This window comes from Ceratotherium simum, chromosome 18 (genome assembly GCF_057802395.1).
Source record: "Ceratotherium simum simum isolate JZ-2026a chromosome 18, ASM5780239v1, whole genome shotgun sequence".
Classification (NCBI taxonomy): Eukaryota; Metazoa; Chordata; class Mammalia; order Perissodactyla; family Rhinocerotidae; genus Ceratotherium; species Ceratotherium simum.
This window is the reverse complement of record NC_141917.1, coordinates 57930489-57955493: the sequence shown is the minus strand read 5'-3', so window position 1 is coordinate 57955493 and position 25005 is coordinate 57930489. Positions and strand designations below refer to the sequence as shown.

Genomic DNA, 25005 nt, shown 5'->3' with positions numbered 1-25005 from the left:
GGCCGGCGCCTGGAGGCCCCGCCCCCCTCCGGGCCGGGGGGCGGAGGTTTCCGACGGAAACGCGCGGTGCGCACCGAGTCCTTGAACCCGGGCACTTTGGGCGGCTGCTTCTGGGCCGCGGGGCGGGCAGGGCGACGGAAGGACCACTCCTCGGGGAGGAAAGCCGTCCCCACAGTGACGGGAGTCGCGGGCGGGAGAAGCTGCCAAGTTTTCCGAGCCCGGGAGTCCTTCCCAGCCCCTAGATCGGCGCTCCTGGGGGCGAGGCAGACAGACGTCCACGTTGTGATTCTGCTCGGAAGGGTCATCTGAGGGGCGCCAAGGCCCGCCGCCCCGCCCGTCTCCTCCCCGCCTCCGTTCGCTCCTCCCCCCAGGGCGCAGGGGGCTGCAGTGCCTCCCGCGCCCGGATCACGAAAACGGGAGACAGTAAAGCGCCTGTTGGAGGAGCCGCCAACCCGGCTGCAAAAGCTCCAAAGCCAGCGCCATGAGCTGAGCCCGAGGTTGCAAACCTGTGTCCACGCCAGGGTTTCTTAACCTGGGCACCAGGGACATTTGGGGCCGAATCACTCTGTTGTAGGGGCCGTCCTGTGCATTGCAGGACGTTCAGCAGCATCCCTGGTCTCTACCCACTAGATGCCAGTAGCACCCTCTCCTTCAGCAGGGACAAACAAAAATGTCTTCAGTTATTGCTAGACGTCCCCTGGCGGGCAGAATCGCCCTCTGTTGAGAACCACTGGTTTAAAGGACCCTTAAACCTCCATGCTTTGCATGGAGGAGGAAAGTGAGACCCAAGGTCACCCAGAGTTATAGGTCAAACCCAGAATTGTTAATGTCAAGTCTAAGGGCTGCCCCCCGCTGCTCCCCACCCCACCTTGCTGCCTTCTTTCACTGCTGTCTCTACTCTCTCTCTCTCTGGAAGCTCTATTAGAATGACTGTTATGAGAAGGGGTGGAAAAGCAGGCTGAGCGGATTATCGGCCTGCAGCCTTGGAAGAAATAATTTTCGTTGTTAGAGGAAGACCTAGATTTAAAACAGGAGAGAGGCAGCTGATGAGAACCACATGTGCGCCTTGGATCTGTGCTACACCTGTTAGTCTTGCATTTGTCATGCTTCTGGGAAGCATTTTTATTTGCAAAAACGGCTGTTTCCACACGTGGTTGTGGTTGCTTGCTTCTGCACATGTTAAAAGTTTTATATCACACTTGTAGGAGAAAATAAACATGGGCAAAATACTTCTCTTTAATTTACTCTCTCCTTCCTAGAATGAAGTGCTTTGTGTATGTGGTGCAAGTTGGAAACCAGCCCACCTGGAGATATTCTTTCTTACTTCAGATAAGCGAAATAAACAAGCTCTCCCCAAGTATATTCCCACCCTACTTCTCTTTTTAATATCTAACTCTGATGTACACTATCTTATATATATATATATATTTTCGTGTGTGTGTGTGAGGAAGATCGGCCCGGAGCTAATATCTGCCAATCCCCCTCTTTTTGCTGAGGAAGACTGGCCCTGGGCAACATCCACACCCATCTTCCTCCACTTTGTACAGGACGCTGCCACAGCATGGCTTGACAAGCAGTGCATCAGTGCGTGCCTGGGATCCGAACCGGCGAACCCCGGGCTGCTGCAGCGAAGCACACGCACTTAACCGCCTGCGCCACTGGGCCGGTCCCAGTATCTTATTTTTTAATCAAGGATTACATAGAAATAAGCAATTTGTTTTGCATGAGTCAGGTTGTTTAAGTAAAATTTGGAAAGCACTCAACTTACCTGTTTTTTTTTTTAAAGATTTTATTTATTTATTTATTTTCCCCCCAAAGCCCCAGTAGATAGTTGTATGTCATAGCTGCACATCCTTCTAGTTGCTGTATGTGGGACATGGCCTCAGCATGGCCAGAGAAGCGGTGCGTCGGTGCGCGCCTGGGATCCGAACCCAGGCCGCCAGCAGCAGAGTGCGCGCACTTAACCACTAAGCCACAGGGCCGGCCCATTACCTGCTCTTTTTAAACTAAGAAGAAATATGAACATTGTGAGGTCTGCAAGGGCACTGACTCCACTCAGTGTCCCAAGTAGACAGAAAAGAGCTTATTAAATATTTGTGAAATAAGTGAATGAACATCTCATCAGATACACGGCAACTGTATACACACACTCAGACATAGGTATGCAGTTCAGTTCCACAGATCTGGCACCCAGTGGGGCTCAGTAAATATTTAATGAATGAATTAAATATTAAATATAATACTATATACACATGAGGATGCACATAGACAGATATATACAGTTTTATTTCACATTTAACTTATATAAAAGGGTACTTGTAAAGATTAAATCAGATGGCCACTGAATGGGAATCTTGAAAAGGTTAGCATCTTCTTTTAGGTCCAGAATAGACACTGCAGTTCACCTAGCAGACTTTCTGCTTCAAAAAAGAGACTCTTGAATGGCTCCTATCAGTTATGCAAAGGTGAGGCTCCAGGTAAATCCTCTTGCTGTAATGTAATGGTTCTTCTCCAGCAATGTGTCCCTTATATTAGGTACAGAGAGCACTGGCCCCACTGTCCTGAGAGGCCAAGATCTTTTGTACTTGGAATGCCCTTGAAAAGGCTGCCTCACTTCTTAGCAAGGTGGCCTCCACAGAGAAGAAACGGCTCTGACCCCATGACTTGCTCTTGCCATGGGAAGTGGCAGGAAGGCAGTTTCAGGAGCCCCAGTGCAGAGCATCCTCAGCCTGGCCTGGAGTGAGGGAGTGGGCTTGTTCTCCTTTGACAGACTGCAGTGGCCCAAGCCGGACACGCAAGGGCATCACAGACGGAAGCTGTGAGCAGGCCAGCTCCTACAACTGCACAGGACCAGTCTTCAACAGCAACCCCACCTGGTGGCAAGGAGCAACAGCAGGAACGCACCGGGCAGATGCATTCCTGAAGGGAAAAGCAACTGTGTGCCCCTTTAGACACATAAACCCCTGGGAGTTACTGGACTTAACCCAATAAGGTATGTGAGGGCTCCAGTGATTAACAGGAAAAAAAAAATGTTTGCTCTGAGTTTAACAGTCTGGTGGGAATTTTTAAAAAACACTCTCGTGTATTAACTCATTTAACCACGTCAACAATCTCAGAAGTACCTAGAGATGGGTTTCAGAGTTCTCCTCGGCTATGTAGCAAGTCTTGTTTACTCTCAAAGTGAAACCAATTTCAACTGGTTTTGAATAGCCCTGAAACGTCACTGCTTTTAGGAAGGGCTTCAGAGATAGACAAGAGAACTCAAACAATTTTTATTGTGTCTCCAGGTAGGGGGATGCAAAGATGCACAAAGCTTGCTCCTGAGGATCTAGTTTTGAAGCCAAGCACTGGAAACAGGTCGGGGGCCCATGAATACAATACCATAATTGTACTGTCTGAGCAAAGTGCAGCAGAAACACCAAGGAGGGGCAAGGCCATTCTGGACAAGCGTAATGGGAAAGATGTTTGACAAGGAGGCAGCATTTTAACTGAGAGCGTTCCCGTATGTTCATGCCCCCTGACCCAGTGTTTTACAACTTCTAGAAATGTATCTGAAGGAAGCAATCAGATGCAAACAAACGTGTATGTACATGGAAGTTCACGGCAGCATTGTTTATAAGGATAAAAGACTAGAAGCAACCTATGTGTCCAGTAATAGGGGAGCAGGTAAATAAACTGGGGGTCAATTTGTGAAAATGGGAAGGTTATGGACTGAGAGGGACCACAGGATTCTATAATTCCATCTGGGTGGTGGTCTTGTCTCATGAGTGTATGCAACATAGAAATTCATCAACCTGTACATTACTGTAGATTAAATTTCAAAAATAAATATATAAAAGGATATAGACATATACAGATAGACAGATAATCTAGCCATTAAAAACCAGTATTGAATAACATGGAAAAATGCTCCCAATTTAATATTAAATGATAAAATGCAGCATATAAACTATATACATTACGATCTTGATTTTAGTTTTATTAAAATATATTTACTTATGCACATTACACATGGAGAAGATACTGGAAGGACAGAAATCAAAATATTTACAGTATTTATCTCTGACAGGTAGAAAGGTGATTTTTCTTCTGACACTTTTGCCTATAGTTCCACATTTTCTAGAAGGAACATATGGGGCCTCCTGGTCATCTCGTTTAGTGCTGGAGTTGTTCTGACCTCCAGTAGCCTCTAGATCCCACCTTCTGACTTGGGTACTGCTAATCTGAAGTGTGTCCATAATCTCCAAAACCCTGAAGAGGGATTTGCTATCAGGCCAACTGATGGATGTCAATCTAAGTTCTAACAGTTTACGTTCTCCCTACTGCCCCAGTTTTGCATGATTATTCTTAGTAATTAAGAGAATAACAGGGAGTAACATTTTTTGAGTAGCTACTACGTGTCAGGTTCCACACTGAGGGCGTCACATGAAGATCCTGATGAACCCCTCTAGACAGCCAGGCCCTCATGTCAGCTCCTCCTCATGACTCTGGGTGGGTCCTGCAACTCACTTTAGCCTAGAGGGTGCAGTGGAGGCCACACTCTGCCAGGTCCAGGCTAAAGGACTGGCAGGACCAGGTCTTGAAGAAGGACTGGCAGCTACCACACAACCCAGCAACTCCACTCCTATGCATCTCATAAGACAACTGAAAACATACACCCACACAGACTTGTACAGGTAAATGTCCATAGCAGCACTATTCTTAATAGGTGCAAACACGAAATGCCCATCAACTGGTGAATGGATAAATGAAATGCACATCTACACAATGGAATATCACTCAGCCAAAAAAAGGAATGAAGCACTGACACGTTACATCATGGATGAACCTCAAAAACATCACACGGAGTGAAAGAAGGCAGACACAAAAGGCCACATAGTGTGTGATTCCATTTGTATGAAATGTCCAGAATAGACAAATCCATAGAGACAGAAAGTAGACTGGTGGTTGCTGAGGGTAAGTGGGAGAGGAGAATTTGGAGTGGCTGCTAACAGGTGTGGGTTTCTTTTGGGGTCATAAAAGTATCCTGGAATTAGACTGTGGTGATGGGTGCACAACTCTGTAAATATACCAAAAACCATTCAATCATACACTTTAAAATAGGTGAACTGTATGTGAATTGTATCTCAATAAAGCTGTTAAAAAAACAAAAGAGGGGACGGCAGTCTGGCAGCGTCGGGCCTTGCAGTCCTGGGAGCACTGAGCTGCCATGTCAGAATCTGATGACTGTGCTGGAGGGCCATGTGGCAAGAGAGAGTGGCCTGGCGCCTCCATGGAAGAGATCCAGGAACCTGGCCCCAGAGAATGCTGAGCCCCACGTGGCTCAAGATGGGTGGGCCATCCTGGCCAAGGTGCCAGACATGTGGGTCAGAAGCACCCTCAGGGCTCAGAGACAGCCCCACTGTGCCCCATACAATTTCCTGCCCACAGAACTGTGACTAAATAGCAGACGTTTTAAGCCACTTTGTACTGGGGTCATTTGTTAAGCAACACTAGCTAACTGAGACATAGTTGCTATTGTAAATCCTCAACGACACACGAGGAAGAGCCTGCGGCTGAACAGTGAGGAGACCTGCCCATGGCCACTTAGCCCCCAACGGTACAGCTGGGATTCCGGGCCGGATCTTGCTGATTCCGAACTGCGCTCTCCAGCCTTCACGGCTACTCAACTCCTGTGCCCTTCCTGCTCGGGTCTCCTCTGTTCCCGTCCTCTGCGGAACCTGCCCCTTGCCCCAGGCCTCTCGCCTGCTGACTGTTCTCTCCTCCAATCTGCTGCACACATTCATCCAGGCAGCTCTTTTTTATTTTTGGCCTTAAATTATCTTCTTGATTACGCTGACCTTCATTCAGTTAAGTGCAGGGTAAAGAATAATCACACATAAAATCACACAGTACGCACAATCTTAACACACAGACAGACACACAAACATGAAGGAAATAAAGGGTCACTCTCTCTCTTCAGATTCCGCTTTTCCACTGCTGTCCATGCATTTTCCTAAGAGCTACAGGAATGCTTGTATCAATCTCTTCAATTTATATTTAATTCTTCAGAAGACAAACCAGGTAATATACTTTGCAAAATTGTAAAATCGATTTTGTGTTTTTAGTTTGTAGTCATTTTGTTTCTTTTTTTAAAAAAAGACCTCAAATAGAACTTGCTCAAATAATGTGTAATCCATTTGAAATGTTCAAATAATCTAATCACTTGATCAGAATGATCTAATCATTTGTTAGATTAGATTAGAGGCTATTATTTTGCCTAATGTAGTTTTATATTCTCTCAATTACTCTCATGAAGCAAAGAAACAAAATGAATAGCTGTTTTAATTCTCTAGTGAATAGAGAATTTTGATCAACATTTTATTTCATTATCTACAGAAATAAAATAATCATTTTTTTCTCAGTAAAGGAATTGCAGGATAAACTATAAATGTATTGCAGCTTTTAGCCACGAGGGGCCTTTTCTGCTCCAGGCAGCTCCTTCTGACATAGGGTTTGAATCTTCTTATCCCCTGCTCTAAAAACTCAGTGGTCTCCCACTTCATCTCGCCTAACCACTTGGCCTAGTGAGGTCCGCTTGTCACACACCACGTCACAAACTGATACATGCCATACACATGAGCTGCTCACGTTCCTAGCCAGCTTTATTTCTCACCATCCCTAAGTGGGTTTTCTCCACTCCTGTCACACTCATCACCTAACTATCCAACCAAGTGACTTGGTCCTTGCTCTGCAGAGGAGTGACCTGGCAAAGTCCTGTGGCCAGACTTTAGGTAGGACAATCGCTCCGGCCCAGAGCTCAGGGTTCCCGGACTCGCAGGGAAACACATGAACCAAATCAGGTCCACGCCCCTTCCCCAAGGAGCAGACGAGGGCCAAGGGGCTAGTGTCGAAAACCAACCAGGAGACAGTCACGAGGGTGGAGCAGATGGAAGCCACGATAAGACTGCAAACCGGCCAATGGAACTTCTCAGACACAAAGGGGCAGTGTGGCGCCCCAACACAGAGAGCAGCCCCATGATGGGGAACGTGCTCCACAAAGTATTTCCTATGAACACGGCAGGCTACACAGAGAGACGAGGGAGAACCAAGTCTTGGCGAGGTACCTGGTCCCGAGCAGTCCCTGTCACAGACAGACAAAGTGATGCCCAAAGAGGAGGGATGACCTCCCCAAAGAGAGGGAAGACAAGGATTCACAGCGAAGGCCCACGGTTCCTTCCCCACCATTCCAAAACCCCAAAGCTCTAAAAGGCTGTCTTTCCCTAAGTGTGCAGATGTTCTAGTATTTGAAAAGGGTCTGACTGATGCAAGCCCACTGATTCAGAAGCTGCTTGCCCTGAGAACGTCCTGAGCTCTAACTCCTGGGCTCGTGGAAGATGAGTGCAGAAAAGGAGCGATGCTCTACAAGCTCACTTTGTGTCCTTTTCCTTTTTAACCTCAAAACATAGTGTTGGTTTTCGTCATGTTTGCTGAACGCTCTGACATTTACTTCTCTGTGTTTTTTTTCCTTTCCTGATTACAAGAGTAATAGATGTTTGGTGTACACAATTAGTCAAGTACAGCAAAATATAAAAAAAGACTTTTAGAAAATCACCCCTAACGGGTACGTGGGAAATCACCACGCTAGTCTACCTTCGTGTGTGTTTGAAATTTTCCATAAGAAAGTTAGAGACGAAAAAAGGAAAAGAAATCACACAGGGGCCGGCCCGGTGACACAGTGGTTAAGTTTGCACACTTTGCTTCAGTGGCCCAGGGTTCACAGGTTTGGATCCCAGGCATGGACTGACGCACCGCTTGTCAGGCCATGCTGTGGTGGCGTCCCATATAAAGTAGAGGAAGATGGGCACAGATGTTAGACCGGGGCCAATCTTCCTCAGTAAAAAGAGGAGGATTGGCGGGGCTGGCCCCGTGGCGGAGCAGTTAAGCGCGCGCGCTCCACTGCTGGCGGCCTGGGTTTAGATCCTAGGCACACACTGACGCACTGCTTATCAGGCCATGCTGTGGCAGCATCCCATATAAAGTGGAGGAAGATGGGCACGGATGTTAGCCCAGGGCCAGTCTTCCTCAGCAAAAAGAGGAGAATTGGCATGGATGTCAGCTCAGGGCTGATCTTCCTCACAAAAAAAAAGAAATCACACAGCCAGGCCCATTCATTTACGTATTATCTCTGGCTGTCTTCACACTACAGGGCAGAGTTGCGTAGCTGAGAAAGAGACTGTGTGGTCCACACAGTCAAAATATTTACTGTCTGGCCCTGTGGTAGCAGAATACTGTTCCCTCCACCCCCAAAGACGTCCCCTTCCTAATCCCTGGAATTACGATACACGGCAGGAGAGAATGAAGGTTGCAGATGGAAGTAAGGTTGCTAATCAGCTGACCTCAAGATAGAGAGATTATCCTGGATTATCCTGGTGGGCTTGACATAACCACCATGGACCTTAAACGAGGAAAAGGAAAGCAGAGGAGTCAGAATTAAAGAGATAGCATCATGAGAAAGATTCAATCAGCCATTGCTGGCTTGGACGACGGAGGAAGGGGCCATGAACCAAGGACACAGGCAGCCTCTAGAAGCTGGAAGAGGCAAAGAAACAGATTCTCCCCTAGAGCCTCCGAAGGAACCACCCTGCCAACACCTGATTTAAGCCCAGCAAGACCCATTTTGGACTTTTGACCTCCAGAACTGTAAGATAATATATCTATGTTGTTTTAAGCAATGAAGTGTATGGGCATTTGTTACAGCTGCCATAGGGACACTCATGCAGACCTTTTATTTAAAAAGCTGACCAGCCGCTCTCTTAGATGCAACAATGCCCAATTAGAGCTTTCTGCAGTGGAAGGCACTTGAAATGTAGCTACTGTGACTGAGGGATTGGGTTTTTAGTTTTAGTGATTGAGATGGAAAATGATATAGCCACATGTGGCTAGTGGCTACTGAATTGACAGCAGAGGCCCTTGCTACTCAAAGTGTGGTCCAGGGACCAGCAGCATGGGCAGCCCCTGGGAGCTCATCTCAGGCTCCACCCTCAGCCTGCTTAGTCAAATCCACACTTTGCCAAGACCCCCAGGGCATTCATGGGGACATTAAAGTCTGAGACACGTGTAGTCAAAGCCCCCATCCACTTCCACACAAATACTTTACTATGGAACATCAGAAGGCAAAGACCCTTTGCAGCAGTTCTCAGAGTGTCTGCCTAGACCTCACGGAGTGTTTTTAATGTCTTGAAGTATATTATTAGCCAAGGAGATGAACTAACAGCTACTGAATATCTACCACAGGCCTGACTCTGGAGCATCTGTTATGGACTGAATTACGTCACCCCCAAATTCATATATTCAAGCCCTAATCCCCAGTGTGACTGTATGTGGAGGTGGGGCCTTTAAGGAGGTAACTAAGGTTAAATGAGGTCATAAAGGTGTGGCCCTGATCCAATATAGTTGGTGTCCTTAGAAGAAGAGACACACCAGGGATGCGCATGTACAGAGGAAAGGTCACATGAGGACACAGCAAGAAGGTGGCTGTCTGCAAAAAGAGAGCCCTCACCAGGCACCAACCCCGACAGTACTCTGATCTTGGGCTTCCAGCCTCCAGAACTGCAAGAAAATAAATGACTGCTGTTTGTGCCAGCCGGCCTGTGACATGTTGTTATGGCAGCCCAAACAGACTGAGACACCATTTGACTTAAGCCTCACAAAACCGTCAAGGAGGTCTTTGCATCAACATAATGACACTGATGGAAACACTACCACTTACTGAGGGCCTGCCCCAGGTCAGGCAGTAACAGGCACATGTCAAGGTTCTCTCCCACACTGTCCCTGTGTCACAGATGAGGACATGGAGGCACAGAGAGACCAAGAAGCTGTTCCACGCCACACTCTGTAAGTGACAGAGCCTGGGTCTGGGCCAGATCTCCATCTTGTTTTCTGCCAAGACAGTCTTTTCTACTTTTTTCCCTGATTCACACAACAAACTCTAATCAGATCCACTGAAGCTTTAGTCCCCCTAAACTAACTTCCACTACTCTCCCTACACAGTCTACACTCTGGGGGCCCACACTTACCCCCAATGGCCACAACAATAATGGGGACTAAACAGAGACGAACAGGATCCTCCCAGAAGATGTGTGGGTTTTTGTTTAATTGTCCAGTCCAGGGGTGAGCAAACCTTTCCATAAAGGGTCATAGAGTAAATATATTCAGTTTTGCAGGCCAGATGGTCTCAAAGAAACTTCAATTTCCTCTCATTTTCTTCTTGATTTTTTTCCAAACATTTCAAAACGTAAAAGCCATTCTATCTCACAGGCCATGAAAAGACAGGCAGTGGGCCAGAAGTAGGCAGCAGTTTGCCAACCCCTGGTCCAATTCAAAACAAAAAGAAAGCCACTGAGCCATATGCTGAACTAATTCTTGCAGTTTTCTTATTGAAAAACGTAGACTTTGAATTTCCAATTTGCTACAGACCCGTTTGCCCGATTTCTCATCCAGGAACGCTTGCTCTTACCGAACTCTCATTTCTAGGAACTCTCAAGTGCCAGAGAGGGGCTTGAAGCGGATCAAGTGCTTTTCTCTGCATAATAATGAACATCAAGTGAGTGGTGAAAACAAACCCCCAAGTAGAATTTATATCTTTTAAAAAAATCGCATACCTTTTGCTTTATACACAAACAGCATACGTCTTTCATCAATACAGGAAAACATCAGGAGGTTTGTCAAATAGTTCATAAACTCCAATTTGGTTAAGAAGATAATGAAATGGTTGAAATGAAAAGAAAATGCCTCGCTAATGACAGCCTCGCTGGCTTTTCAAGTGTAACCACTTCAGAGAAGTGCCAATCTCATTATCACATCGCTGCTCAGGGGACTGCAGGAGGCCAGGAGGGATCGCTCCCTGAACTATCAAGAGAAATAAAATTGGTCTATTAACCACGTCACTTGAAAATGGCTGGATTGATTCTCAGCAAATTTGAAAAATGTGTTTGCAAATGTGTTTATTAAAATCCAGACCACCAGGCATGCAGACGATTCCACTTGAGTGGCTTTGGGGGGAAGGGACACCTTGAGATTCTCCACCACCCCCTAGCTGAGGGCTCGGCAAATCTGTCCCATAAATGAGCCACACAGGCAATATTTTCAGCTCTGTGGGCCAGCTGGCCTCTGTCACAGCGCTGCCCTCACAGCAGGAAAGCAGCCAAAGCAGCTGTAGAGGATGCAGACTCAAAGGGGCGTGGCTGGCTGCCAATAAAACTTTATTTACAAAAACAGGTGTCGGGCTGGACTTGGCCTGGAGGCCAGTTTCCGACTTCTGCTCTAGAGCAGCTAGAACTGAAGTGCAATATGAAACCCATGCAAAGGAGGGATGTGTTCCACTTCTTGAGATGGCCAGGGTGGAGGAAGCAAATGGGGGGGTTTCCAATATGAACCCCAAAATTTGCGGCCAGGGCAGGTGCTGCAAACTGCAGCCCTCTTTTCATTCTCCATGTGTGGCTTCTCACCTCAGCAGCGACTCCAGGTACCATGTTCCAGAGCAAGCAATAGTGAGCATTTATTACTTAGATGGTGGTTGAAATCCTTAACCACCAAGGCCAAGGTGGAAAGCCAGCTGGTGTGATGTCAGCTGCTGTCATTTGCACAAAGCAACAGCTATCTGGGTGGAGCTGGAAAGCTTGTCCTTATTTAGAGGTTAAGCAAACTGAAGAAGCCTAACACCGCTCCTGGTCAAAGCTGATAAGGATCTAGCACCAAGTTCTTTGCTGTGAACGTACATACATATGTATGAACGAACAAACAAACAAATAAAGACTCATGTAAGATGTAGGACATAAGATGTCCAAGATGCATTTTTTCTTTGAGGTTCTTTTTTTTTTTAAAGATTTTTTATTTATTTTTTTGCCCCCAAAGCCCCAGTAGATAGTTGTATGTCACAGCTGCACACCCTTCTAGTTGCTGTATGTGAGACTCGGCCTCAGGATGGACAGAGAAGTGGTGCCTCGATGCGCACCCGGGATCCGAACCCGGGCCGCCAGCATCGCAGCGCGCGCACTTAACCACCAAGCCACAGGGCCGGCCCTCTTTGGGGTTCTTAGTCCAAAGCTGTCAAGGTGGATATCTTTTTAAAAGTGATCCCCAAAAGCCATTAGAGATGATACACTGGGATGTTCATCACAGTATTATTTTGTGTGTGTGTGTGAGGAAGATCAGCCCTGAGCTAACATCCATGCTAATCCTCCTCTTTTTTTCGTTGAGGAAGACCGGCTCTGAGCTAACATCTATTGCCAATCCTCCTCCTTTCTTCTCCCCAAAGCCCCAGTAGATAGTTGTATGTCATAGTTGCACATCCTTCTAGTTGCTGTATGTGGGACGCGGCCTCAGCATGGCCGGAGAAGCGGTGCATCGGTGCGCGCCCGGGATCCGAACCCAGGCCGCCAGTAGTGGAGTGCGCGCACTTAACCACTAAGCCACGGGGGCGGCCCAACACAGTGTTATTTATAACAGACAAAAACTGGAAACAAGCCGAGTCTCCATCAGCAGGGCACTAGTTAGATTAACCATGGCATGTCCTTACAGTGGCTTACTTGCAGTTATTAAGAATGGTATTGTAGGAAAATATATAGAAATGTGGTCACATTATCAGACGAGAAAAGCAGTCTAGAAGGATACAAAGATACCATTAGTGTAAAGAAAACATACGCGCCATACCCAATGCATGTGCACAGAGAAAGAGCGGGAAGGCTGTATACCTTGGGTGACACTCTCTGGGGGAATGTGATTATGGGTGGTTTCCCTTAAAGCAAAGCTGTATTTTATAATTTTTTTACAATGAACGTGCATTGGTAGTACAAAACTTTAAAACAAAATAAAACAAACGAAAGCCACTAAAGCCATAATGGTGGTCCATAATGACGTAGCCTCCCTGGGGATTCACCCCCAGGAAATAACTCCGTGAGAGAAGCCAGCACAGGTCACAACACTGGTGACAGCAGTGGCATTTGTAACAGTGGACAAAGTACAAACTCAAGTCCAGTGAGAGGGCCAAGGTTAAAGAGAGATGTATTGATGCCACACAGCAATTAAAATAAGAACCATGAAGCCTCTCTGGCGGTCCAGAAAATATAAAGGAAACGATGCCAAAATGAAAACAGCAGAACCTAAACTGCCTTACGCACTATCGGAACTATGTCATGTATACCGATATGTATAAGGAAAATGGTGGAAAGAGAACAACAAGACAGGAAAAGGTTTTCCATGCTGGAAATTGTTTCCAATTTTTAAAAATGTGATTGCTGTTTAACAGTGCATGTGCAGACTGCACGAATGACTGTAGGTAAGAAGAGAAAAAATGTGGGCAGTGAGGACACACAGAGGTACTGAGTGCTTACTGGGCACCAGGCGGTCTGTCAAGTACCCGGCCCACATTTGAGTTTGCTGAACCTTACAACAACCCTGGGCAAGTGTGACTTTCAGGCCCATTTTAGAGATGTGGAAACCGAGGCTTGGAGAAGGGAAGCAATCAGCCAAGGTCTCACCGGAAGGAGCGGAGATGGGATTTGAACCCACATCTAACCGACCCAAAACACGAGCACTCAAACGCTGTGGGACGCTATGCAGCCGAAATTCAGACTTCGATAACCTTTGGTACCAACGTGGGTTCTTGAAAAGCTTCCTAAACAAACGCATCCGTGAGCAGCAGCTTTAAAAACATACAGCAGCTTCCAGTATGCAGCCCCAAACCTACGCTGCTTATAAGAACTTAATGGTGAGATAATCATGCTCTGGAGAAAAATGCAACATTAAAACTAAATCTCAATGACAGCATTCTCTTCTCCAAGCACAATTCATTCCCACAATGCACAAATGTCTGGCCTCACTGAAACCTCACCACGAGTCTGAATACGGCAGAGAGGTTTCCTCACACTATTCATATAGCATGAGGACTGATCAACCAGGATCTTGGCACGTCTGTCCCTGCTGACAAGAACACAGGCCTGGGCAAGGCTCAATTCAGCAGCTACATACATTCCCTGCTACTTACATGGGGTGATGCACAGCCAGATATGACAAGGGAATAAAGTATAGACGCAATGAAGAAGAAGGATGTTAGCCGAGCAGCAGTAAAAGCGGACTTGACCCTGGTCTAGCAAAACCCCACCGTTATCCCTGGCTCTTTCAATACTGCCAAGACCAGCCAGGTCACAATCACATCTGCCCAATTCTTGCCTGACATTTACTGGGGAAAATCTGAAAAGGAACAGCTAACATTGCCTTTTTTCTGACTTTCTGACAGCCTCCAAAATGAATCCTAGGTGTTACCCACAGCATAATTTGAAACGACTCAAGTTTTGGAAGTCAACTTCTTGGTTAAAAAACGTATAAACAAAAGGTCCTTTTCAGAAATGAGCTTTATTTTCAATGCTATTTAGTTCTAAAAGCCTGTGTATTTCCTTTTTCCTCCCACCAGGTTTACCTACAAGTCAGGATTTCAAAAACCACAACAAAAAAATCACACACCTGTGGGAACCAGGCACCGAAGTGTTTCATTTTGGAGATTAAAGCAGGACCTGGTTTCAAAGAAGCTTTCTGTACAAAACGCCGTATTTCCTCGAATGAGGCTCATTGTTTTCAATCTTGAAATCACCCACTTGAAAAGCAGACCCAAAAACCCAAGCTTTCAGAACTGGGTCCCATTACTACCACATAAATCACTCTCATTCGAAACACTATACAATTAAACGCCCCAAAAGTTACTTGAACAGAGGTCTTCAAGGCAAGGCAAAATTTCTCATAACACCCTCGTCCACCCCTGCCAACTGTTCTACACCTCTCTTCTGTGGGAATCAGTCCAATCCACCCCTGAAGCCCTGGGGACGACCTCAGCTGCACTGAGTGGCCGAGCAGAGCCATCAGGACCAGGAAGGAACTTGGGCACAGACCCAGCACTGCTGTCAGACCCAGCAACAGTGAACTTGCTCCTTATTCATAAACACAGTCCCATAAAGAGGCTGCATCAAACGTAAAAGCCAACCTTTCTGCTTCAGATCCTTGAATAAAAATGAGTTTTAAAAATCTGTATAATTTAACCAAAAAGGATGGTTATTAAAAATAAACCAAGAAATATCAGAAATGGGTTTCTAGTGAAAGCTTGGTAGAAGAAGAATCCAATGTTATCACAGCCCCTTATATAAACCCTCCTGAAACTCCTTAAGTAGACAGCATTTCAACGCAGAGACCAAACTGAAAATATCTTTGAAAAGAAAACAGTGATGTGGCTGGGAAACCGTGTGCATCTTGGCGAACATTTTTTCCACCCACCACGAGCTTGGGCTTTCTGGGAAGGTCACTGGTTTTCCAGTCAAAAACATTCTTGAAGTCATCAGGAACGGAGGGAAGGAGACTTGACATCTGGGAAGGTGTGTTCCTGGTTCCGTATCTGGGGCTCAGGAGCCAAAGAGCCTGGAAAAGTCGGAGAGCAGAACTGTCCATGAGGCTGGGATGCTATGGCTCTGAAAACTTTCAGTAAGTATCTTACATTACTATTATTGAGATTATTTTACATCATTTTCTGATTTTATAAGAAACTCTTCTGTTACACAATAATTTGAATATACTTAACACAACCAAACTGTATACTTAAAAAAAGTAACTCTTTTAAAAAAAGTATCTACTTCGTATGAATCTGTAACATTCTAGCCCATTTTTTATAAATGCAAGTCAGTGGTGACTTTCATAAATAAAAAAAGACTTTTGTATAAAGAAATGATTATGGTTAACTCTGTTCATTAAAGAAAATCTGGAATAGAAAAGGCCTGGAAACAGTATAAATATCCATGAAGTTTGGGAATGGGATATAAGTTATGACGCAGGCCTACAGGGGAAAACCATAGAGCTGTTAAAAAGAAATGTAAAGGAACTCTCTATTATCTTTGCAACATTTCTATAAATCTAAACTGTTTCCAAAATGAAAAGGTCATTTGAAAAAACAACAACAGATGGCGCAGGAAACTGGATCGCCACGTGCAAAAAAATGACGCTGGATCCCAATCTCACACCATATACCAAAATTAACTCAAAATGGATCATAGACTAACTATTAAAATTAAAACTACAAAACTTTTAGAAGAAAACTTGGGCATAAATCTTTGTGACCGTGGGTTAGGCAACGATTTCTTAGCTATAACACAAAAAGCACAAGTGACAAAAGAAAAAACAGATAGATTGGACTTCCTCAAAATTAAAAATTTTTGTGCTTCAAATGACACCATCAAGAAAGTGAAAAGACAACACAGAATGAGAGAAAACACTTGCAAATCACATATCTGATGAGGGACTCGTATCCAGAATATTAAAAGAACTCTTACAACTCAGTAATAACTCAAAACAACAGGCAAAGGATCTGAATAGACATTTCTCCAAAGAAGATATATAAATGGCCAATAAGAACATGAAAAGATGTTCAACCTTACTAAACATTGGGAAAATGCAAATCAACCTTCACATCCACTAGGATGGCTATAATTAAAAAGGCTGACAATAAGAAGTGTTGGTGAGGATATGGGGAAATTGGAACCGTCATACATTGCTGGTGGGAATGTAAGTTGGTGCAGCTTTTTCAGAAAATAGTCTGGAGGTTCCTCAAAAGGATAAATATAGAGTTACCATATGACCCAGCAATTTCACTCCTGGGTATATACCAGAGAGAAATGGAAACTTAAGTCTGCACAAATACTTGTACACAAATGTTCAGATCAGCATTATTTATAATAGTCAAAAAATGGAAACATCTCAAAAACTCATCAACTGATGAGTGGATAAACAAACTGTGGCATGCCCATACAATGGAAAGGAATGAAGCACTGACACATGCTACAACATGGAAGAACCTAGAACACATCATGCTGAGTGAAAGAAGCCAGACATAAAAGGCCACATAGTGCATGATTCCATTTATGTGAAATGTCCACAACAGGCAAATCCATAGAGACAGAAAGCAGTTGGGTGGTTGCCAGTGGCTGGGTGAGGGGGGAATGGGGAGTGACTGCTTAATGGGTATGTGGTTCCCCTCTGGGATGATGAAAATGTTCTAGAATTAGATTGTGGTGATGGCTGCACAACTCTCTGAATATACTACAAAATACTGAATTGTGAAGACCAACTTCCACTTTGTACTTATTAATCCTTCTCCATGGTTTGACGCCCTCATTTTCCCTATCTTTTCCCCCAATGTTTTATAATGAAGATTTCAACATATAGAAGAGTTAAAAGAACAGTTCAGTGACCACCCACATATATACCACCTACTTTCTGCAATTAATGCTTTGCTTTACTGCGTATCTATCTACTTATGCATTTACCTTATTTTTGATGTGTTTGAAAGTAAGCTGCAGATACCAGTAACCTTGGTTCTTTTATTTATTTATTTTTTCCCCAAAGCCCCAGTAGATAGTTGTATGTCATAGCTGCGCATCCTTCTAGTTGCTGTATGTGGGATGCGGCCTCAGCATGGCCGGAGAAGCGATGCATCGGTGCGCGCCCGGGATCCGAACCTGGGCCGCCAGCAGCAGAGTGCGTGCACTTAACCGCTAAGCCACCGGGCTGGCCCCCCTTGGTTCTTAAACATTCAGGCGTATTCCTTCCCATATTTCAAGTTTTTCCTGACTTTTAAAATTTTCCAAAGTAGCTCAGCTCAAACAATATAGAAGCAGGTGCAGGGAACAGGGAACCATCTCTTGGCCCCACTAACTCCTTCAGCAATCACAGCACAGTCACCTCCATGGACAGTCTGGAGTAGGTCTTCCAACTCCCTCACTAGAAGTACTTCCCTCACAGACTTCAGGCACTCATTATTCAGCATGTATTCAGTGTTTACTGTGTGCAAGTCACAACCAAGGCCAGAGTGTGCATGCAGGTGACATATGGCCGCGTTTACTTTCAAAACATTCACCTGTGTAGATAGAACCTTCCAGCACATCATCAGTGATGGTGTCATGACAGTTGCTCATGTGGGTGTCCTTCGAGTTACCTGACATTTCCCTTGTTCTTGGACATTTAGGTGATTTCCAGTTGTTTAATATCCTGGGAAAGCCAATCACTGCCTCCCAGATAGAGCCCTCTCTGGAGAGAATCTTCCCTCCCTCATGGCCCCTGCCGAAAGAGCCAGCCCAGGTCAGGGGTCAGCAAACTTGTTCTGTAAAAAGCCACACAGTAAGTAATTCAGTCTTTGCAGGCCAGGCGGCCTCTGTCTCAATGCCCCAACCATGCCACTGTAGTGCAAAAGCAGTCACAGGCATGGGCGTGGCTGCATGACAATAAAACTTCATTCACAAAAACAGGCAGCAGGAACATATGGCTCATGGGCTGTGGTTTGCTGACCCCTGACCCAAGTGGTTATGCTGGAATCAGGAACCCTCAATCCAACTGGGCCTGGGTGACACCTAGCTAGGTCAATCAGACTCTGCTCCCAGGAAATGAAATCAGGACATGGGCTACTGACTATGTTGGCCTTGGGGAGCTGAGCTGGGAGGTCATGGAGCCTGAGGCTGCCACCCTGGTCACAGGCCAGCAGATGAGCACTGAAGCAAGCTAGTCGGGCAAGAGAGGACACTGAAGCCAACGGACAGAAAAAAACAGAATGATGAAAATACATTGCTCTCTTCCCTGTCCCAGGACCTTTGCACATGCTCCTTCTGCTGCCACCATGCCTCTCCCCAGCTCTGCAAATGGCAGGATTCCTCTCATTCTTTAGGTCTTGATTTAAATGGCACCTTCTCAGTAAGCCTCCCCCCAATACCTGCTAAACTGGGAGCCCCCCTCCCATTAGCCAGCTCACAGTTGAGTTTTCCTATCCCTATCCACTTGTTTTCTTTCCTTGTTCTGCCTGTTATCCTGTGCATTCACTGATGGCAGGGACTACAGGTATCTTGGTCTCAGCTATAACCCTAGAGCACAGCCCACGATGGACAGTTGTGAATGAAGGAATCAATGAATGGATAGGTGGGAAGCTAGAGATAAAGGCTGGAGGAGCCAGTAACCCTATTTCACTTCCTGTGAGTCCTGCTCACGCTTCCCATGCTCTTCTGCAAATTCCTTGTTGTTTTCGCGAGCCCTCTCTGTATCTGGGCAGGCCTCATCCGAGCTCCCAAAAAGGGCCTCTCTGGGTATACATCACGGGCCTCGTTCTGGGCTCTAAAACACTTTCAGTGGCACAGTGAAACCCTCCTTCCCCGATCTCCTAAGTCCCGGAACCATCTCCTCAAAGAGCCCCTGGCCTGGCACAAAGACTGCCCAGCAACCCCAAATTCAGCCTCAAGACAGCCGACTCAATTACTCAATGTCAATTACTCAAGACAGCCCACTTTTCATTTTCTTCCTCTTTGGGGAAAGCATATGGGGATGAGCTCAGAATGGCAGAGAATGCCAGATTCTTCTACTGTTTCTTCCGAGTCTGTTTACTAAGACTCTTACAATTCATTAACAGCAGTATCGGAATCATGTCCCCAACACTGGAAGGAAAACCAACCCGACTGGATTTTTTTTTAGCTTAATTAGAAAAATGAAAACAGGCATGAGAACAGAAGTCTGAATACAGTTCTGGTGGCTTCCAGCAGGGCGAGAGAAGGACCCAGCAGCACACTGGCCGTTCATGCCACATTTTCCACCTTGGCAGATGCTGAGTACATGGTAAGCGCAGCAGAACTGGGGAGGGTGACAGGGCTACAGCTCAGGGGAAGGCATCTCTTGGCAGCCCTGCCGAGGCACCAGGCACCCAAGGACTTGGAGAACGCCACGTTCCAATCGGGGCTCCGGTCTGCATCGTGGTGACATAGTTTAACCCCTGTAGACCCTGGTTTCTTCTCTAGCTTGGAGGGTTCTTATTTTGAAAGCAGAAAGCATGACACAAAAGTGTGGACTGAGAATACAGAGAATAAGCATCAGGTGGATCATTCTGGAGAATGACGCTGAGGATATGACATTGAAGGGAACGGGCAGGCCGGACTTACACAATCATGCAGAACATCATGAAGACATTCCACAGGGCGATGAAGATTCGGAAGTATCTGAGGCTCAGTAAGAACTCCCGGACGTTGTCCCCTGGAAAGTCAGAAAGCATTTTTACAAGGACTGGTGACATTTCCGCGGTCCAGGTTGCAGTGTGCTTCTGAGGTCTCTGCCTGCCCCACAGCCCCTGCCCCATGTTCCAGGGGCAGCACGGCTTTTTCTTTGTGTCTCCTCTGCTCCCCTACCCTCAGCACTCAGGCTGTGGCTGCCACTGACCAACCCCGTGAGAGCACCAAGCCCCCAGCCTCTGACTGGCTCACAGAGGGGAGAGTCAGCCCTGGGACTTCTGCCCCAAGTACCGGGACACTTGCTTTCCGCCAGGCTTGCTGGGCTTAGGGGACGTCAGCCCAGTCCCCTTGGGCAGGGGTCGGCAAACAACACCCCAGGGCCCCAAAGTTGGCCCCTGCTATCTGTTTCTGTATGGCCCAGGAGCTAAGAATGGTTTTTTACATTTCTTTAATGGTTAAAAAAAAAAAGAAAAACAGATTTTGTGAGATGCAAAAATTACATGAAATTCAAATTTCAGTGTCATAAATAAAGTTTTATGGGCGTACAGCCATGCTCACTCATTCACGTATTGTCCACGGCTGCTTTCAAGCTACAATGGCAGAGCTGAATTGTAGTATCAGACACTCATGTACCACAAAGCTTAAAATATTTACAGTCTGGCCCTTTACAGAAACGTGCAGAGCCCTACTCTGGGGTCATTTCTGTCAACACAAGCCAACCTGATAATAAAACCAACCCAGAACGAAAAAGAGAGCTAGAGACAGGCAGAGGCCGGAGGGCTGGTTTGGGGCCTGAACCCAGGTGGCCTGAAGACAGTTCTACCCTCGGATGTTCCCATTTGTTCTGACCACTCTGAGCTGGGTTTTTAGTGTTTTGCAACTAAAAGCATACTAATTCAGACAAGGAAAACGTGAGTTCTGCTTTGGTGATGACTTACTCTTGTCCCCTCTGATGCCAAGAAACGGAAACCGCTCCAAGAGGAGGCAATTTGCTATGCTAAGACTCAGAGACCTGGATTCCAGAACCTTCCTCCAGGGTTTCAAGTTGCTCACCCACCCTCTCTAGGCCTCCAAAATGAAACAGGTCTAGGTTAGGTGATCTACAAGGGTGCTAGACAAAGCATCATCGCAGACTGGGACTATCCAGTAAAGGTGGAAGACCAGCATGAGCTGGGAAATTTCCACAGCAACCCGACGTGACAGCCACGTAACGCTGCTACACCACCCAAGTGTGTGATCAGTGTGTGGTCTTACTGAACACGGTTCAGACGAATCCAGTATTATCCAACCCATAGGGTTAGCCAGGTGCGGCACAGCCTACGTAAGTGCTGGCCTAGCATGGACTACAAATGTAAGAGATGGGTCCATCTCCAGGATGTCTGAGAGGTGCTGCTCTGCAAGGCCCTTCTCCAAGCCCGAGATCACGAAAATGGGCTCTCCCATTATCAACAGATGCCAACTGAAGTCCACTAGTTTCCGGCAGCAGCCAAGTGCAGGGGATACAGGGAGGAACAAGATAGGTAGCCCTGCCCCAAGGAGCTCACAGCAAGGACAAATACTAAATAAGTAATCAGACACATGATGATTCACTGTGACGAGTGCCACAGGAGCGTGCACTGGGGGCACCCGACCCAGTGCATGAGGGGAGAGGGTCAGAAGAAACCTTTCTGAGGAAGCGCATGAGCTCCAACCTTAAACATGGACAAGAGTTTACTGCCCTTCCGTGGAGGTGACCTGGGCCAGTCTCTGACTTCTCTGTGCCCCAGTTTCCTGCCACATAAACAGGGGTGATGAGGGGCTGGAAAGACCTTAGCACAGTGCCCGGCACACAGCATGCCCTCAATAAATGCAGCCGCTACGGCATTAGGGTCAGCCAGGCAGAGAACAGAGGGCAAGGAACACTCTCTATAGGGGAAGCAGCAGGCGCAGAGCCCTGGCTAGAGGGAGCCTTGCAGGGAGCCCCTGATCAGAACACAGCCACCATTCTGGCTGTCCCTGTCACTGCTGCTCTGCCACTTCTGAGCCCTCAGGCCCAATCTCCCACCCATCACAGCTCCGATTCAGATCTGTAGACCACAGCCTCAAGGCCTGGTAGACTGCATTCCAAGGAGCAGGTACACAATACATACAGCTGCTGAATGAATGTATGAATGAATAAATGAATGAACAGATGGATGGTCCAGCGACTCAGAGTACAACTCTGGGATCAGAAAAACCCAGGTTCCAATCCTGATGCTGTCACTGATTTGCTGTGTGGCCACAAGCAAGTCGAACCACATCTCTGAGCCTCAGTTTCCTCATCTGTAAAATGGGAAAATGCCCTTACCTTTTAGGGATGGAGTGAAATACCCACAGGAAGCACCTAATAAGGCAGCTGCAACCAGGCAGGCCCCCAGTGAAGGGGAGCTGTCGGACTGTCTTCAAAACCACTGCTCTTCAGGGTTCCCATCCTCCTTGTATGAAGCTCTATCACGGGACCCACTGCCTCATCTGCGATGCCACCTCTCAGAGGGCCTTCCCTCCACACATCCCAGCTGGCGCAGCAACCCCATCGCCATCCCACCTGACATCCCCTCCTTCACCGTTTGTTCCTCCAGTAGGAACTGTTTGTCCCACCCTGTGGGAGTACAACCCAGAAGGCAGGAATGATGTCGGTCTTGTCCCCTACTCTGTCTCCAGCATCCAGCACAGTGGCCAGCACGTAGTGGGTGCTCAGTAAACGCTGGGTGAATGAATGAATGAATGGATGAATACGATACTCATGGACAGGTCCCATTAGACTCCAAATAGTCACAGGAACAAATTCAGCAAGAAGTGTAAATTCCAGGGACTCCGGGGGCCAGGCAGGTGAGATGTTGTAAAGACAAGAGGGCTGGGGCTGGGAGGAGGTAGAGGCCACAGGCCCTGCCTCAATGGGGTCCTGCTTCTCAATCCCCATCCAATAGATGCCAAAAGGTCGTTGAACCCCGAGGTGTAGTATGTTCCAATTTTTCTTGAAAAATCAGACATCTGAATTTTTTATATCTCCTGACTTAATAGAAAGCTACTGTTGGCATCTAATTACAGAACAACAGCTCTACAGTACTCTGAAAACAGCTACTTGTGAGGCTGTTCACTCACTCATTCATTCATCCATGCATTCATTCATTCATACATGCATTCCTGCTGGAGTGCTGGCACTGCAAGGACATAGGGATGAGCTGAAACTAGCCGCAGCCTCTTCTCCGGGGCTTAAGGTCAAGTGTGAGGGGCAGATATTAGCCAGACGACAGCATACATTAAAAAACTAGAACATTAGGAAGTGACCTGAGTGTTGACCTATGCAGGGAGGTCTGGTAGGAAGAAGTGGGTGACAGGTAGGCAGATGAAATGGCATATCCTCAGGCCCATCACACAACACGCACACAGACGCACACAATTAAAAAGAAAACTGGGATAGTACTTGGCGAGAAAGAACTGTCCTCTCGGAAACGGACCAATTCCAGAGTCCAGAAAGGAGGCCTTACCTGTGCTTGGCTCCCTTGACTCCTCCCCAAAGCCCTGTGTATCCTTCTTTTTCCTACAAAGAGAAGCAGAGTCCACTTTCAACGGGACATAAAGACCGCTCAGTTGACCCTCAGCTCAGAGGGGAGCTCTAGCCCTACCGCTGACTTGCTGTGTGACCTTGGATGGTTCAGTGACCCTCTCTGGGCCACCACCTGCCCTGCCAATCACAGCCAGGCCTGCAGCCGCCGACAGGGTGTCCGAGGGTGCCGGGTGCGGGGCTGAGGGTTCCGGGTAGGGCCAGAAGTTTCTTAAGGAGAGGACCTGAGGCTCTCCGGGGGCGCGACCAGAGGGACCGGGAGGAACGGTGAGCCCGGATTTAAAGTGCAGGCAGGGCGGAGGGTCACAGGAGGACGAACCACGATGGAGGCGGGGCCAGAGAGCGGGCTGGGACTTGGGGGCGGGCCTAAGACGTGGGGCGGGCTAAGCACGGGGGCGGGGCCAGCGGGTCCCCGCGTAGAGCCGCGGTGCGACGCGGCCTACTCACAGCTTAAAGTTGAGCACCGCCCCGGCGTTCATCAGCAGCGTCCTGCGGAGGGAAAATGCGTTACCTGGGCCGCCCCCACCCCATCGGGCCCTCTCGCCCCGGCCTCTGGTCGCCCTACTTACCCGAACAGCAGGATGTCTCCGATCATCGTTACGGCGGCAGCATCAGTCGGAACCGGAAGCGGAAGCCCCAGGGCGGGAGGGGAGGAGCACGAGCCGACCAGTCTCGAAGCAGAGCTGGCAAAGGCGGAGCCAATCGAAGGCCAAGGCAGACAGGGTCCCGCCCTCTGCAGGCCAGGCCCCCTTAGGGAAGAGCCAGCCTCCTCGCTGAGAGGGCTCGGAGCGTAGCGAGGAGAGGGCGGAGCGAGCGTGTGGCGTCACCTGGGGGGGCGGAGCCATCTGGGGCGGGATTGGCAGCGTGCCGCGCATGCCTGAGGGACCCGCTCGCTGGAGGAGGAGCGCGGCGGCCTTTCCTTCTCTGCTGCGGTCTCGGAGCGGGCTTCTGGAGAAACCGGGCCCCCTGACCACTGAGCAGCACGGGGCAATGCGTCCTGACGCAGTGTGCTCTCCCGGGCATGGACTCCCATGATTGGACTCCAAAAGGGGGTCCTCCTGAGCCCCACGGAGGCGGGGATCCCCACTAGGCGGGCATTACGGAGGCTGGGGTCCCTCGGAGGACGGGGGTCCCCACGAATTACAGACGCCATGACTTACGGAGGAGTGGGATCATGACAGCTCCATCGAGGACGGAGGTCCTGACCGAGCTGACCCTGTGGGGCACGGAGAGATGGGGTTTACAATGATCGGACCCCACGGGGCATAGGGGTCCGGATCCGAGCGCTCCACAGAGGACGCGGGTCCTAATCGAGCTCCACGGGGTGGGGTCTTGACTGATCTGTCCCGCCTGGGTGGGCTCCGTGCT

At 47.7% G+C, this 25005-nt stretch overlaps 1 protein-coding gene across 1 annotated transcript; it reads right to left on the bottom strand.

Moving 5' to 3' along the window:
- Positions 1-15214: 15214 nt before the first annotated feature.
- SMIM7 (small integral membrane protein 7) lies at positions 15215-24295 on the bottom strand. The gene is made up of 5 exons (XM_014781765.2): positions 24207-24295; positions 24085-24126; positions 23561-23613; positions 19989-20079; positions 15215-15444 (listed from the first exon to the last, which is right to left on the bottom strand). The coding sequence occupies exons 1-5, from the start codon at positions 24230-24232 to the stop codon at positions 15429-15431; spliced, it is 228 nt and encodes a 75-aa protein (XP_014637251.1). The 5' UTR covers positions 24233-24295; the 3' UTR covers positions 15215-15428.
- Positions 24296-25005: the final 710 nt, after the last annotated feature.